Consider the following 15,304-nt stretch of genomic DNA (forward strand, 5'->3'; position numbering starts at 1 on the left):
TGGAACATCACAACGTACATGTACGTAAAACAGACTGTCATGCCTTCAGTATCATATGCTTAAGGTCAATGAAATATGAAATTTTGTTCAGTGTGATCATTCATGGCTGAATATTTTTTTCAGATTCGTATCGGATTCCAGTCGGCAATTCAAGTCATATTTACCTTTGAACCCAGATTCGAACCAGTAAAGTTGATGTGAAAACTCAGATTTGAGGTTGAAATATGGGTTTAACTGTAGTTACCCAGAATATACAACGACGTGCATGCGTGTGTATAGTACTTTAGAAGGGGATGAAGCTGGTTATAAGAGTTCACTGAGAAATATGCCGCGAGCATGCCGAGTGACTCCGAGCCGACCAGTCCTTGTGTACCCAAAATGCCGAATCAGGGACCAACAAACCAGATTCGTCTTTGGTATGACGCGGTCGGGGATCGAATCCGCGAATATGGCGGAGGCTCTAAAAAAATTCAGATTCATTGTTAACGCCTATGTGATACAGTTGGTACGATTTGTTGAAAAATTGATATTCAGCCAAGGGACAAAAGAATCCCCAATCTTTTGAATACACAATGCCATTTAGAATCCGTTTCTAACTTCATGTTCTCATACTTTTGTTGGGTTGAGCCCCATCGAACCCATACTCTCAGATTCAGGCACCTAATCGCCAGCCGCGTGAGCTGGCATCTCATTGTAAACTACCTGAGGGAAGTTGATCTGTATCATAAATTGTAACTATGTAATGTGAATTTAGTACTTTTGAATTTAGTGCTATGACATTTTCTGTTGTTGAATAACAATGTAATGAATATATATGCTTTTAAAATAAAACTCATTTGGACTTTGTACTTAAATTGCGTATTAATTCAGGCTTGATCTCGTCACTATATGCCTGGAAAAATGCCGATGCGACGTAAAACCCAACTCAACTCAACCCTAATCGCCACCACACAAAGTCAGCCACCTAACCCGCTCAGCCAACGCGGCTTCCATAAAAATAGAAGTCGGACAACTAGACTGTGGACTTTGTGCAGACTTACAGTTTTTGTTGAAAATAAACACGATATGCTATTTTGATCAACGTTGTTGTGTAAATAGATTCTGCAGCTTGTTAGAGAGGAAACTAGAAGTACAACAAATCCCCCTTTTGCATAAAAAACCCTAATCGTTTGTTAGCTAACGTCACGCAGCTGTACTCCCCGGGGGGATATTTTGTGGGGGTTATATGAGAGTTGTGCTTTTGTAGAATAGTAACATATGCAGTCCATACGTTTATAGCTGACAACTCACTAGATCTGGGACGTGATAGGTCTATCTAAAAGACGATCTGGCAGTTCAAAGTAAGGACTGACTGCTCGCGTTTCATGGTGTCATGGTTGTTGCTCAGTCAAGTGTTGTACAACAGTGCTCTACCGGATTGTACCAGACGCAAATATAGCGGCTAAAAAATTAAATTAAAAGAGCTATGATACTTATTATTTGGACTAATTAAATAGATTCATTTAAACGCTTGTCTGATATTTAAATGTTTTGAAATCAGGACTCTTGGCAAGGACAAATTCAAATGTCAAAATCCTAAGACTCAAACTGGGTGTTTTGTAATGTCGATTAAGGTATAGTTATGCCATGTTCAGTAGCTATATATGGCAATGTGGTAGCATGTGCGTGTCAATGTTTTCAGATGGAACCGAGATTCCCGACAACTTTGATGATATGTCACCTTCCAGGGGCAAAACGTGAACATAATGCAGGTAATGTCGTACAATTTCTGATCAAAACTGAGAATGTACGAATTGCTGTTTTTCAGTTATACTTTACTTTGATCAAATTGATCTAACTACATACATGTACATGAACATACAAGTAGACCGCCTCCATGGTTAAGTTGATAGAACATCTTTCCTGAGAGCGGTAGGTCGTTGGTTCGATCGAACGCGCACGCACACACGCACGCACGCACACACACACAAACAACAACAACACATACGCACACACACATATGGATGAAATAATCCTCAACCCAACCTTTGTTTATTGAGAAACAATAAAACTACCGATAGCATTTATACTGTTATTCCGTTTCCGTTTCAGCATATGGAGACACCAATGGAGGAGAGCGTTTGTCAATGTCGGTATTGTTTTCACTTATGTAAAGTAATAATAAATACTTCTTCAAGTTTACTTAACATATGCTTTGCTCTTTGTTCTGTGCTTTTTATCACATAAAAGTCTGGAGCACTACCTATCAGCAATGGGTAAGTATTAGCCGGTTGCTAGAACTAACATGCTTTGTGTGTAGCAAGTTGGAGCTTTGTGTGTATTGGGCGTGAGGTATGCAAGGGTGTGAGGTATGCAAGGGCGTGTGTGTCATAATGTCAGGACTTGTCTTTTCTTCAGGATAAACATTCCATAATAAATGCAGCAATACACCAGGGTAAGCTGAGAAATGAAAGGATTTGCCTTGTGACTTAACGTTTGCTCACATTGGTCGGCGTGTATCATTGCTAATTGCAAAATATTAGTCATAAGGCATATCCTTTCAGATCCGTGTCTGATATTGTAGTGAGATATTTACATTTTAAGCCACAACTACAACCACAAGCGCTGCCACAACGCCGTCAACGTGCGGCCCTATGGCTGATGCCTCTCTGAACGAGGACTGCTCCAACGCTAGATGCGTGGCCGTCAACAGCTCATGTGTGACGACGTCAGCCGGAAACCGCAGATGTGCCTGTATTAACAAGAACGTACAGATATCTCCTACAGGATGCTCAATGGGTAGGTATTGTGATGATCAGCATGAGCTGTAAACATGTAATGAGAAGGACGCTTGTTACCTTACTAAAGGTTCAGAGTGTTATCAACAACCTTCAGAAAGGTTTCTGTGTTTCAGGGCCCAGTATTCTGTCAAGTAAGAAAACATCCGTCTTCGCCACAGATCTATCAAGAACATCACAACTTGGTAAGTCAAGCCATTTATTTTGAAAACTTTAAAAAAACCCAAACAAACCCGTGGAAATGTAACCCGATTGGTGTAACCCAAGCTGTGTTGATAACACGAATTATATTTTCTTTATTTTCAGTGGGTTCAATCCCTCTGGACGAGCTGAGTAAATTTCCAACAGTTACATTCTCCACAGAAGCTAGTGTATATCCTGATGAGGGGATTCTGGACCTGAGGAGGAGCTCGGGGAAGATTGATGTTGCATTGGTCAAGGAGATACGCGATGCTCAAACCTTTGTCGTGGTGTTACGTGCATCCGCGGGGGAGTTCAGTGTGCAGCAGCTTGTGACTGTCAGGATCACATCCTCCTCCTTCACTCCAGAAGACGTCACAGTTATGCTGGTGGAGGGAACCAGGAGAGGCACACTGATAGCTGACGTGAGGACTATTGGTAGTTTGGGGGTTACAGCAACTACGATATTGAGACCACAGATAATACAGCTAGGGCCTTGTTCCTTGTGACAGCCTCAGGGCAAGTTCTCTGTGGACAGGACATGTTTCTGAGTGACTTTGCCAATGACGACACAGTGGCTAAAGAATATATAGTCAGTGTCACGGCGACAATGGGAGGACAAAGAGCAACAGTTGCAACGTTTTACATCTTGTTCTTCAGGAGTAGTTTTACAAAAATGTTAAGTGAAAATTGGATAGGCAATATCTTGAGCTACAGTATAACAAGCTCAAGGTTTCGGATTGACATTAAGGAGGATACTCTCCCAGACAGGCTATGGCTAACAAAAGATCTGACTACCATAAGGCTGGTCAACGGAACTGATTACGAGGCTGGCATCAGAAGCATAAATTTTAAACTTGATCTCGTCACTACGGACAGTGCAAAGTCAACCACAGTAGATGTACGCATAAACATTGAAGATCAAAATGACGAACCTCCGGAGTTTCAAAAAGCAGTTTACGACTTTTTCCTGCTTGCTGGTTCAAAGAGAAATAGTGTAGTGGGTGTTGTTAGTGCTACTGATAAAGATACAGTTGGACAGACATCATTTCATTTGGAAGGCGCCTATAAAGACGACTTCACCATAAACGACGATGGTATTTTGACATCAAAGGTGGACTTAACAAGAGGGCGGTTCCCCTCCGCGATCCTTTTTCGTGTCAAGGCTTATGATGGCGTTAACTACTCTGAAGAAGCCAACATCACTGTGTATCTCATCTCCTACACCAGCAATGCAATCAACCTCAACAGAACCTTCCTTGGTAGCGTCAGCGAGAACAGCCCCCCTGGAACAAATGTTGCTGATGTTGCAGTGTCAAACTACACCGGTTACAAATTTGCAAACTCTCGGGCTAACAGTCTCTTCAACCTGGATCTTGTATCTGTAAGTCTTATGATATTTCTTATAGCTTGTCTACTTAAATATATCAACAGTAATGCATGTAATGTATGTTTGTGTGGCTTTAGGCTTATTGACTGAGTTAACTGTGCAAAATCCCAGTGACAAGTTTATGTATAAAATGCGTTTTATATACAACCGCTTTCTGATTGAAGGGGGTCGTCACAACAAACATTTCCTTGGACCGAGAGAACAACGACCATGCATATACTGACTTCACCATTCTGGCTTACATGGATAGTAATGACCAGTGCTCCCCTGTGGTGAGTGGACATATAAGGAATCTGTATGGATGTGTGTTAAGATATCTACAGGCGTTATCCGCATAGTGTAACGTTTATTGTATATTTTCATGCATATTTCTTAAAAATGATTCACGAACCTAATAATGTATGCGTGGAAAAATTGCTTCATTCATGAACTGTTTTTGACTGTCAAATTTCACACTTTTGAATGACTTGTAGAATTATGATTCAAACTTGAATGGACAATATAGTATGCATCTATCTATCCCACAGACGATTGGTCAACTCATTACAACTGTAACGGACGTTAACGACAACGCACCAACATTTTCCAGACCTTCCTATACAGGAAGTGTAAAAGAAAACTCAACTACAGGGACTCTGGTGGATGGTTTGGTGAGTGTGATGATTAACATCTTGAAAAGGTGACTTCCGACGTAAGTGTATTTAAAGGGAAATGTAAAGAATTTCATGTAGAGAGACTAGACAGTGATATTGGCGCTTTTGTATAGGTCACCAACATATGTACATATGTCTAGTTTTCATGCAGGTTCAGCTTCATCTATGGAGTGATATTGACACTTTATTGCTATTCAGATGTCCCAAAACATGTACATTTGTATATGTTCTCCTGCAGGTTGACGTAGTTGTTACTGACGACGACATCGGAGAGAATGGTGCCGTCAACTTCGCTTTGACGGGAACAGGCAGCAACTATTTTGCTGTTGAGAAATCAAACCACAACCAGTTCACCATCAAAACAAGCGGAACTCTGGTCGACAGGGAAGTAACTCCATATGTAGTCCTGACATTAACTGGAACAGACAACCCATCTAATCCCCAGACAGGCACCACTACTCTCAACATCACAGTCATGGACATCAATGACAATACACCTCAGTTCAACCCTGGGACGACTGTATTTTCGGTGGAAGAAAACGCTGGACCAACGAGTATCACTACGTTAACAGCTACGGACAAAGATGAAGGCCGGAATGGACAGGTGTCATACTCATTGGTAGAAGGGGGTTTTGGACTATTTGCAGTTGACGAAAGCACTGGCGCAGTATCGACAGTCAAGGAAATTGACAGAGAAAACAGGGATGTCTTCAACCTGTCCATTGAAGCCAGGGACCAAGGGTCGCCTTCTCTTGCATCAGTATTGACAATTACCGTCAATATTCGTGATGTAAACGACGAAAAGCCAACATTTTCACAGACATTCTACAAAGGTAATTATATAGAAAATACTCCATGTACCACGAGCATCCTGACAGTGGCAGCAACAGATCTGGATGAAGGGAGCAATGCCAACATCAGGTTCTCAACAACAAGTTCCAACTTTACAGTCGATCCAACCTCCGGCGCCATCAGATGTGCAAATCCCCTTGACTATGAAGCAATGCAGCAACACCTCATAGAGATTAAAGCCGAGAACCCAGGGACTCCCTCTATGAGCGATACAGTTACAGTTGAGATCAACGTTAAAGATGTAAATGACAACAGTCCACGTTTTGATAAAACTACCTATCAGTCTGAGATCACAACGTGGGAGTGGGTAACCAACAATCCTGTCGATGTTTTTGAAGTCATGGACGATGATTCTGGAACGAACGGTCAATTTATATTCTCCATGAGTGGGGAGACGGACAAATTCTTCATAGATGGAGAAACTGTAGGTGTGTTACGCATCAAAGCAGGTGCAAGTCAACCCGGTGCCTCGACAACATACAATTTTGACGTCACAGCTACAGATAAAGGTTCTCCACCACGAAGCGTCTCAGTCCCAGTGTCAGTTCAGGTGAAGAAAATAGAAGGCAATAGTACTGTACGGTTCAGTTCTAACGACTTCAGGTTTTCGATAGTGGAGAACCAAGTATATACCACGCCTTTCGGAATTGCAAAGGCTTCACATGACCCGAGCGTGTCAGTGCTCTATTCGCTAATCCGTGGTGGTGACTTCCGTATTGATCCTACCAGTGGAGAGTTGACGTGTAGCAGACCACAGGATCGTGAGGCAGCACCAAACTATACCATGGTTGTCCGTGCCAGAGATGTGGCCACTAATGCCTCGGACGTGGCTGTTGTAAGTATGGGTTTCCCCATAGATCTATCACTTGGTACCAACATTCAATGTTTGTATATTGATTTCAGTTTCGCAGCAAATGACTAAACGCTAATTAAATATTAGATGACGGTGAAGATCAGATGGCATATTGGATTCATGAGTCAAATATTTGAATTCCTGCCTTTTGATCGTACTGGGTGCCGTTGGACAAAACCATCTTAGCCCTCGGGTGAATTAACTCTCTTATTTTAACATTTACTACCCACCGTCGTAGCGCTAATGTTATTTTGTCCATGATGCCGAGTTTGTACCTTTTTCCACGTCAAATGAATACAGTTGTGATGCATCTACTGTACCTGGGAGTCTGGTGTCTGACTGATTAGATTAATCTTTGTTCCAGATAACAGTCACTATTGACGACATAAATGACAACACGCCTAGATTTCTGACAGTTCCTGCACAACATGTGTTCAGTGTTCCTGGAAAACACAATGGACAAATTTGTTGGAAGCATTATTGCCGAAGATATGGATGCAGGTGAAAATGGAGCAATAACCTACAGCATTGAGTCACATACACCTCGTACACGTAAGTCGTAAATATCACATGTAAGACAACTTTTAAATAAATGTCGAGACTGAAGCATTATGTACTGCATTCTAGTAATATTTTGTCCAACCGTAACTTCGAACATTCTTGAAAGCTTTCATGATTTATGGTTTCTGTGTTTCCATGGTAACAGATAATATTTGTTTACAAATGTCATTTATGCCAGCACTATGAAACAATGTCTTGTTGTAACTGGTTATCGTCTGGTGAATCTCCGCTCTGACCGGTCTTGTACAACACACCCAAATGCCTCAAACGGTAGACATAGATGTAACGTTCAGGGGATCTGAGGTTATCAAGTGACCAGACTCAGCCATGTTACTGTATGGTGTCAACATGTGGCGATGCCAACGGGAAGTATGTCCTAGAACAACAAATTCAATCAGCTAAAAACATTGAAAAATATTCATGTTTTTCGTTACGTATTGTATTGTATATATGTCACACTTCACAGATTTCTCAGTGAACCCTGGAACTGGACGCATTACTGTGTCGGGAGATTTAGACAGAGAACGTTTTGACCTCTACAGCTTAACCATCAAGGTAACTCCAGAAAATCCACATATAATCTGATAAAGTATGACTTGACTACTTGGCTAGACACAAGTTGACACAAAATGTATTCAATCTGGAAGTGATTTTTTTCACCATGTGTTTAATGCGTTTATGGTAACTGAAATCAAATGTCCGGTTCAATGTCCAGGCGACGGATAATGCAGTCGTCCCCTTAACTGCAACAACACAGGCTACCATAGTCATCGAGGACGTCAACGACAACCCCCCGACATTCACCGAGACGTCATATGCAGTGACAGTGAAGGAAGATAGCCACATGTCCACACGGGTAATCGATGCTCATGGTGTTGATCACTGGACTGTCTGGTCTGACTCCAAATTATTTACAGACAACAGCCATATAGCTGGAATATTGCTGAGTGCAGCGTTAAACAGTAAACCATTCCCAACAGGTATGAAGCAATGAGCAGAGATACCTACATGGGATAAAACACGGGAACCTATTGGTTGGAGGGACCCAGATGTACACATGGAGGATATATCATGCAGGTGCATGTAGGAATGGTAAATATCCATCTGTAGGGAGTACAGATTGCACTTTAATGGTGTGTTGCATATATGGTGTTTGCTCCAAATACGTGATAATATCGATTCCTAAGCCACGTGTGCGTGATCACATTTTTATCTCCGATGAACGAGGTCAATTCCATGTTACCGTTATGTCAGTGACGGATATTTATATGATGACAACACATCAACGATGACACCAGGTGTTGGTGAAAAGCGGTCTTGTTGTTCTTTGTCAATGGTAGAGATGTATATTTACAGCATACTGTTGGGTTTCCTCCTCAGGTAGGTCTGTCTTGTTGTTCTTTGTCAACTTGGTGTCCATTCAGGTAGTAGATGTATATTTACAGCATACTAGATTGGGTTTGAACAAGACATTTGCTTCCCTCATGTCACAGAGTAAAGGTACTTCAGTCTGCTGAATTGGTAGGATACATTTTGGCAGACAGCGACTGACAGGGACTTTAGGATTCCGGTATTTATATGATTAAATAATGGCGCAAGTCGGCTATGTTGCTAACGCTGTGACCGGAACTTGGTGTCCATTCAGGCGTTTTAGTGCGAAGCTCACTGAGATACCATACCGTCGGTAGCATGAAAGTGGAATCAAACGTAGGCGGTTGTAAATTATGTATCACATAAATTTGATGTTATCTTTCAAACATATGACAGAATAGAATAATAGTTTTAGATTTTTAGTTTGTAAAATATTCCATCGTGAAAATAAATTTGGGATTGGGATCTTCTGACGTTTGATTATAAAAAGATGCAATATACAAATTTGTTTCCTTGTATAAACTCATATGATACTTTATAAACAACTGTACGCATAAGATGATTTAGCACATAGAAGTCACTTCAAATAAATTAAATGTAATATATTTAAAATTGTTATTACTTCAATAAAGTAATCCTCTTCTGCAGACACTGGAGTTGTAAAAGTGAGCAGCGACCTCGACTACGAGACGACTTCAACATATGAATGCATCGTGACTGCCGTGGACATGTATACATGCAACAATGTCAGCGGACGCCTCACTGGATCGACAACCTTATCCGTCACCATCCTTGATGTCAACGACAACCCGCCGGTGTTTCAGGGGGCTCCGTACCGAGCTAACATATCAAGAGACGCTGGCATCAACAGTCTCGTCACTGACACCATTAATGCAACCGACAGGGACGGCGTCAAGGACGGCAATGGAGTCGTTAAATACCATATTCTATCAAGTATGTATTGTACTAATATATCATAAACCGTCCAAGGTAAACATGCATGTATCGTCGCTCAGGGAGGTTACATTATCTTACCTCACACATAAATGTCGCTTTCTGATTGGCTGAGCGCTCTTCTATTATTTTCAATGTACCCCGCTTACAAGCGAGTAACATTTCAATGTACCCCGCTGTCAATGGCAACTCATTCGGTACTTCGTGGTAGTAATTCTATATCTCGAATAACATTGAATCACGTATGATGTACGGAAATTACCGATGTTTTGCGAATGCAAATCGATGGAAGGGAGATAACTCTAAATCTGTTTTCTTGTCGGCAAAATCTAGCGAAGGCTACCAAAAGATTTGTACCCGTGCTTCAAACAATTCAAATTTGACATTAAGGTGCTCGGTAAGATAAACACGTTGTTCACTGGTCACGAGGGGGGGCATGGGTTGATGTACCCTCGATGTTTGTTTATGTTCCCCTCGCCCTTCGGGGTACATCAACCCATGCCCCCTCGTGACCAGTGAACAATTTATATTATGACGAGATGTATACCACTGCTTCAATAAATGGTGTGTACTGAAATGAAATAATTCATCTTTCATTATATAGAAACACCTCCTCGACTTTAAGGACGTGACTGACAGTTTGCAGGGGCATGTTTATATAAGGCGCAAAGTATGTTTGCTCGTTCTTTTGTAGAAATGCACGATGATCTGTAGCTGCCAGGTGCTCATAAAATCATTTTTGTTAAATTGTGCTGCACTCAAAATTATACCTTCGGGGGCGTTGGCTGCACTCAATATTATATCTTGGGTGACATTGGCTGTACTGAACATTATCATCAAGAGTAGACTTGATGAGAATTTAAAGAGATTTTTGGCGGCTAAAAATAAATTTTCTTCTGTCGTGAGAGAAAAGAAACGTTTGTATCAGGATAAGATAGTGAGATTGTTAATAGACAAACTGTTTAAAGTCAAGCATTTTGGAATATATTCAAAAGGTTTTAGGGGTCATCTGTACTTCATCTCAATATATCTTTGCAAGAGTGATTTGATTATTTCTGTAATATGTACATGGACGCTGCTGGTTTGGAAGATCGTAATACAACTTATTACAATATTGAATATCAGCCCACGGATAGTAATGTTACAACAATTCTGGACTCGTCTATAACAGTAGAGGAGGTTACCAAAGCAATAGGTACCCTAAAGTGTTCTAAATATGCTGGTGATGATAAGTTAATTGCTGAATTATTCAAGTCCTCTCCTGATATTCCTGTTCCGTATTTAACAGTTTTATTCAACATGATCTTTGAGAATGGTGTGTTTCTTGCTCAGTGGTCGGTTGGTCTTATTGTCTCCCTTCTATTCATAAAAAAGGAGATCGAGATTCTGTTTCCCATTCTAGAGGAATTACTATCCTCTGTATATTTAGTAAACTTTATATTGCAGTTATTAACGATAGACTTAAATTTTGGAGTGAAGGCTATGCTAAAATATCCGAGGCACAGGCAGGGTTTAGGACAGACTACTGTCGACACCATCTTTATTCTTCATTCTATCACACAGAGAATTCTGTCGAAAACGGGTAAATTGTATTCGTTCTTCGTCGGCTTCTCGAAAGCATTTGATTTGGTAAATAGTTCGAAATTATGGCTAGTTTTACAACAGAAAGGATTAACACCCAAGATGTAGGTTGCATCAAATCCATCTATAGTTGTGTTAAGTTTTGCGTTCAAGTCAACAATTCTTTTTCACAGTTGTTTGATTGTAATATTGGAGTTCGTCAAGGCTGTGTCTTGAGTCCCTTCTTGTTTTCCATTTTCATAAACGATTTAGCTGATAGTATAGAATCGTTGTGTTATCCGGGCATACAGTTAAATCCAGAATTAACTCGAATCTTTCTGCTTCTATTTGCTGATGATGTTATTCTATTCTCTGACACCATCTACGGGCTTCAAAAATGTATTAATGTCCTTGAACAGCATTGCAAGGAATATAAGCTATATGTCAACTTAGATAAATAAAAAATTGTTGTGTTTAGAAATGGTAGCATCCTTACTAAGCACGAAAAATGGTATTCAGGAGGTAAATTAATTAATTGTGTTTCCTCATATAGATATTTGGGAATAGTATTTTCGGAAACATTGCCATGGCATAAACATTTTGAGAGCTCTGCTTTACAAATCCAAAAGGGTCTGTTTGGTATTTTGAAAAGTTTAACACATGAAATGTAATGTCTTCTTCAGAATTTTTTACACAAAAGTTATGCCTATTTTGCTATATGGAGCCGAAGTATGGGGTCTAGACTGTGATGCTAATTCATCTATTGAAACAGTTCATACCTTAGCTTGTAAATATTTACTCTGTGTTAACTATGTACCCCCAACCACGTTGTACGTGGCGAATTTGGGAGAAAGTCTATGAATATCTTTGCGTACAAACGCTGTGTTATGTATTGGTACAAATTGTTGGGGTGGGGGATGGGGGTGGGGTGGGGTGGGGGTGATGGGATGTATCTACGGTATTGATACCCAAACTGCCACACTAAAAGCAGGGACAATTCCTGGGTTCAGACCAATGTCGAAACCGTTTGTGGGAGCTTAGCATCCGACCACGATCGGATACGTCTAGCGACATCTAAAGCTCCATCAGGCACGACTAGCCTGGTATAGGCAGCATCCCAGTTAAAGAAGTTTGGCCTGAGACCGTATACTGATTATATCCAGGCATCACATAGCTTGCTGTGATGGTCATGCATGGGTCGACAGGCATCCGGGGGAACGGTTTAGCGGCGATCGCGTCACTCGGTGTTGTCAGTTGTGGTGTGAATGTGTAATAGTATGTAGCGACATCACAAGGGACCTTTGTTAATGGAAATATAAATGACGAACACTACCAGGAGGACATTGCTCGCGATAATATGCTTCGCAAGCAGTACGTAAAGACGCAGCCCCATGACGACTGGAGAAGGCAGTAGAGCATGTCGACACTGCCACGCTCGACTGTTTCTCCAGACCTCTTCCTCATAGTTCATACGGGGGGTTCCCGTTTTGCCGGACGATTTTGTTCTAGATAACAATTCACTGATGCGCGATAATCCTTAAACAATAGGGGATTAACTTATAGTCTTTTTCGGCTATATGTACACGCTATAACTTCATCTCGATGTTTTCATTTTAGTAATTCAACATTTTTGGTGTATTTTCTCTTCATGATAAAATTCATAAATACAAATTTCGTACATCTTCAGAAGATGAGAAAATGAAAACTGAAGACATGTAAATAAATATGCATAAATATTTTTCCATAAATACACATAAAGATTTTTGTTCATAAATATACATAAATAATAATTATTCCAACACAGGGACACCAACTAGGTCTGAGACAAGATCCCCTAGAATTTGGAATGAACTGAATTTTGCAATGAGGGAACCATGTCTACTACATTCTTTATATACAGGCACAATGGCAGAAATAATCATTTGAATAAGTTTCACTCGATTTAGCTGATATAATTCGAGTTCACTCAAATTAGTTACTAGAAATCGAGTTCACCCAAAACAAATTGGAGCCTTGTAATTATTGAGTTTGAACTCTGCCAAACGCTCATGTCCCCCAAATGAGACTATTGGTGACAACTTCTTACTGAAAACAGACTATAACCGTTACTCTTTATCCGTTATCATCACATCAGCTGTCCGGCAAAGTGGGGTATGACCGTTCATACTAGGAACGAGACGGTTGGACGCTAACGACAATACTAGAACCGCCATGTAACACTAATCCTTCTCGGAACAGCATCCTCGTGCTGTTCTCTTGTCATCTTGTGTCTCTCTTCAATCTGCCGCCGCTACCTCAAACGTATCGATGGAACTTTTGGTAACACCCAATATTGCCATTGTTAGTGCGAGTTGCTCTGGTACCAGATATGGGTTTTGTCCAGTACTTTGAAATGATAAAACATTGTATGACAACTTATTATATTGTTGTTAAAAATAACATTGTACCCCTCTTAATAAGAAGCACACATACGTCTCTCCGTTAACAGTATGTAATGCACAATAATTTAGGTAAAATAGGTAAAACGCACATATCCAGAATGGCTTATCAAAGTGCAGTGAACAGAGACGCTTCGTGAGCCGAAAACAATTGTCAAAAGGAAAACCAAGGAAAGTAAATTACCTTTGATTCGCGTCTTTTCATTTCTGGAAAACACACAGTCCTACGTAGTCAATGTGTCGGATTTCACAGACATGCACGTGTTAATACTTCTCCATGTATTCTAGACACAGGCTACTTCAGGATTGATCGTGATACAGGAAGAATATACGTGGCTACAGCCCTAGATGCAGTGAATGATGACAAGGTCACTCTGAGGATCAAGGCGACAGACGTACCCCAGACAGACCCTGCTATGGAAACAATCACAGACGTAATTTAGTTGTTTTATATTCTGTCGCATTTAGAAATTACCAAAGACGGTTCACAGTAGATAATACAACCGAGATATCGAGTTATCAGAGTTCGACACACTGATGCTCGACTCTATATATCGGATAAAAGTTTCAACCGAAAGATCCACAAAGGAAAACCCATTCGCCCTTCAAAGCTGTGTTATGGTCAAATTACGGATTGGTTTGTTTGTGTTTAGTCTTAGTACCAGTGTTAAATATTGTAACGACCTTTTTACCCACAGATTACCATTTCCATCATAACTGACCAGCCGCGTCCATTCTTCAAAAAGACATACACCTTCCGTGTGAAGGAAAACGAGGCACCAGATGAGGACAAATCAGTCTCCATACGAGCCTATGTGAGGAGAGCTAGTGAAGAAGAGTGTAACTGCACCTATGATGTAATAGGTAAGTTACAATTTTCTATTGCATCAGCATTTTTTTAGTTATATAGCGATGATTTAAAAGGTGCATTTTCCTTAATGAATGCATTTATAGAGTTTCAAAGTTTACATGCTGCTGTATTTAAGATCGTTTTTCTCGATCCTTTCCACTGCTTTTAATATACTTTCCTTCGACTCAACCAGTTATGGGTATAAGTAATGTTAGCTTTAAAATAATATTCATAATTCTTCACATCGTATTCATTCAAATCGGAAAACACCATCCACCCCTTTCCAACACATGTATTATAACGATAGGTTTTGCGTTTGTGATCATATCCTATGAAATCGCGGATCTTTTCTGGTTCAGATTCTTCCAGCTTTTACATAGACAGTATTACTGGGGAGTTAAGACAAAGGGAGGAAGTAGACCGTGAAGAGACAGGCAGCCGGTTTTATGTGACAGTGAAGGCGACAGACCGACACAGCCTTCTCTACAGGACAACAGATGTTGAAGTGATTGTTGAAGACGTCAACGACAACTTGCCCTACTTCAACAGCACGCAGCAGAAATTTATTGTATATCAGGTGCGTATTTATTGCATATGCATATTCTTTGAACTGTGACTGGGATGTAATGCCGACTGATTCTCTCGTTCGACATTATGAGTATGATGCCCACTGACTACTACTACTACTACTACCTACTACTACTACTACTACTACTACTAGTAGTAGTAGTCATGGACGTCGTCATGGTCAGGGTTTAGAAGTAGTAGTGGTGGTGATCGTCGTGGTCGTAGTAGTAGTGGTAGTAGCAGCAGCAACAACAACAACAGTAGTACTAGCAGCAGCAGCAGTAGCAGTGTATTACGT

At 40.6% G+C, this 15,304-nt stretch overlaps 1 protein-coding gene across 1 annotated transcript in view; it reads left to right on the top strand.

Annotated features, from left to right (window-relative positions):
- LOC124281565 (protocadherin Fat 4-like) overlaps positions 1–15,304 on the top strand; it is a 26,890-nt gene continuing 11,586 nt past the window's right edge. Inside the window, exons 1-14 of the mRNA XM_046717509.1 lie at positions 1–20; positions 1,682–1,751; positions 2,092–2,778; positions 2,894–2,962; positions 3,084–4,341; positions 4,512–4,619; positions 4,875–4,997; positions 5,239–6,687; positions 7,982–8,122; positions 8,760–8,766; positions 9,286–9,591; positions 13,878–14,023; positions 14,288–14,453; positions 14,799–15,016. Coding sequence (XP_046573465.1) covers positions 3,499–4,341; positions 4,512–4,619; positions 4,875–4,997; positions 5,239–6,687; positions 7,982–8,122; positions 8,760–8,766; positions 9,286–9,591; positions 13,878–14,023; positions 14,288–14,453; positions 14,799–15,016 — 3,507 coding nt within the window. The 5' untranslated portion in view covers positions 1–20; positions 1,682–1,751; positions 2,092–2,778; positions 2,894–2,962; positions 3,084–3,498. The remainder of the gene's footprint in view (positions 21–1,681; positions 1,752–2,091; positions 2,779–2,893; positions 2,963–3,083; positions 4,342–4,511; positions 4,620–4,874; positions 4,998–5,238; positions 6,688–7,981; positions 8,123–8,759; positions 8,767–9,285; positions 9,592–13,877; positions 14,024–14,287; positions 14,454–14,798; positions 15,017–15,304) is intronic.

Source organism: Haliotis rubra, unplaced genomic scaffold (genome assembly GCF_003918875.1).
Source record: "Haliotis rubra isolate DU_JTF1 unplaced genomic scaffold, ASM391887v1 Scf285, whole genome shotgun sequence".
Lineage (NCBI taxonomy): Eukaryota > Metazoa > Mollusca > Gastropoda > Lepetellida > Haliotidae > Haliotis > Haliotis rubra.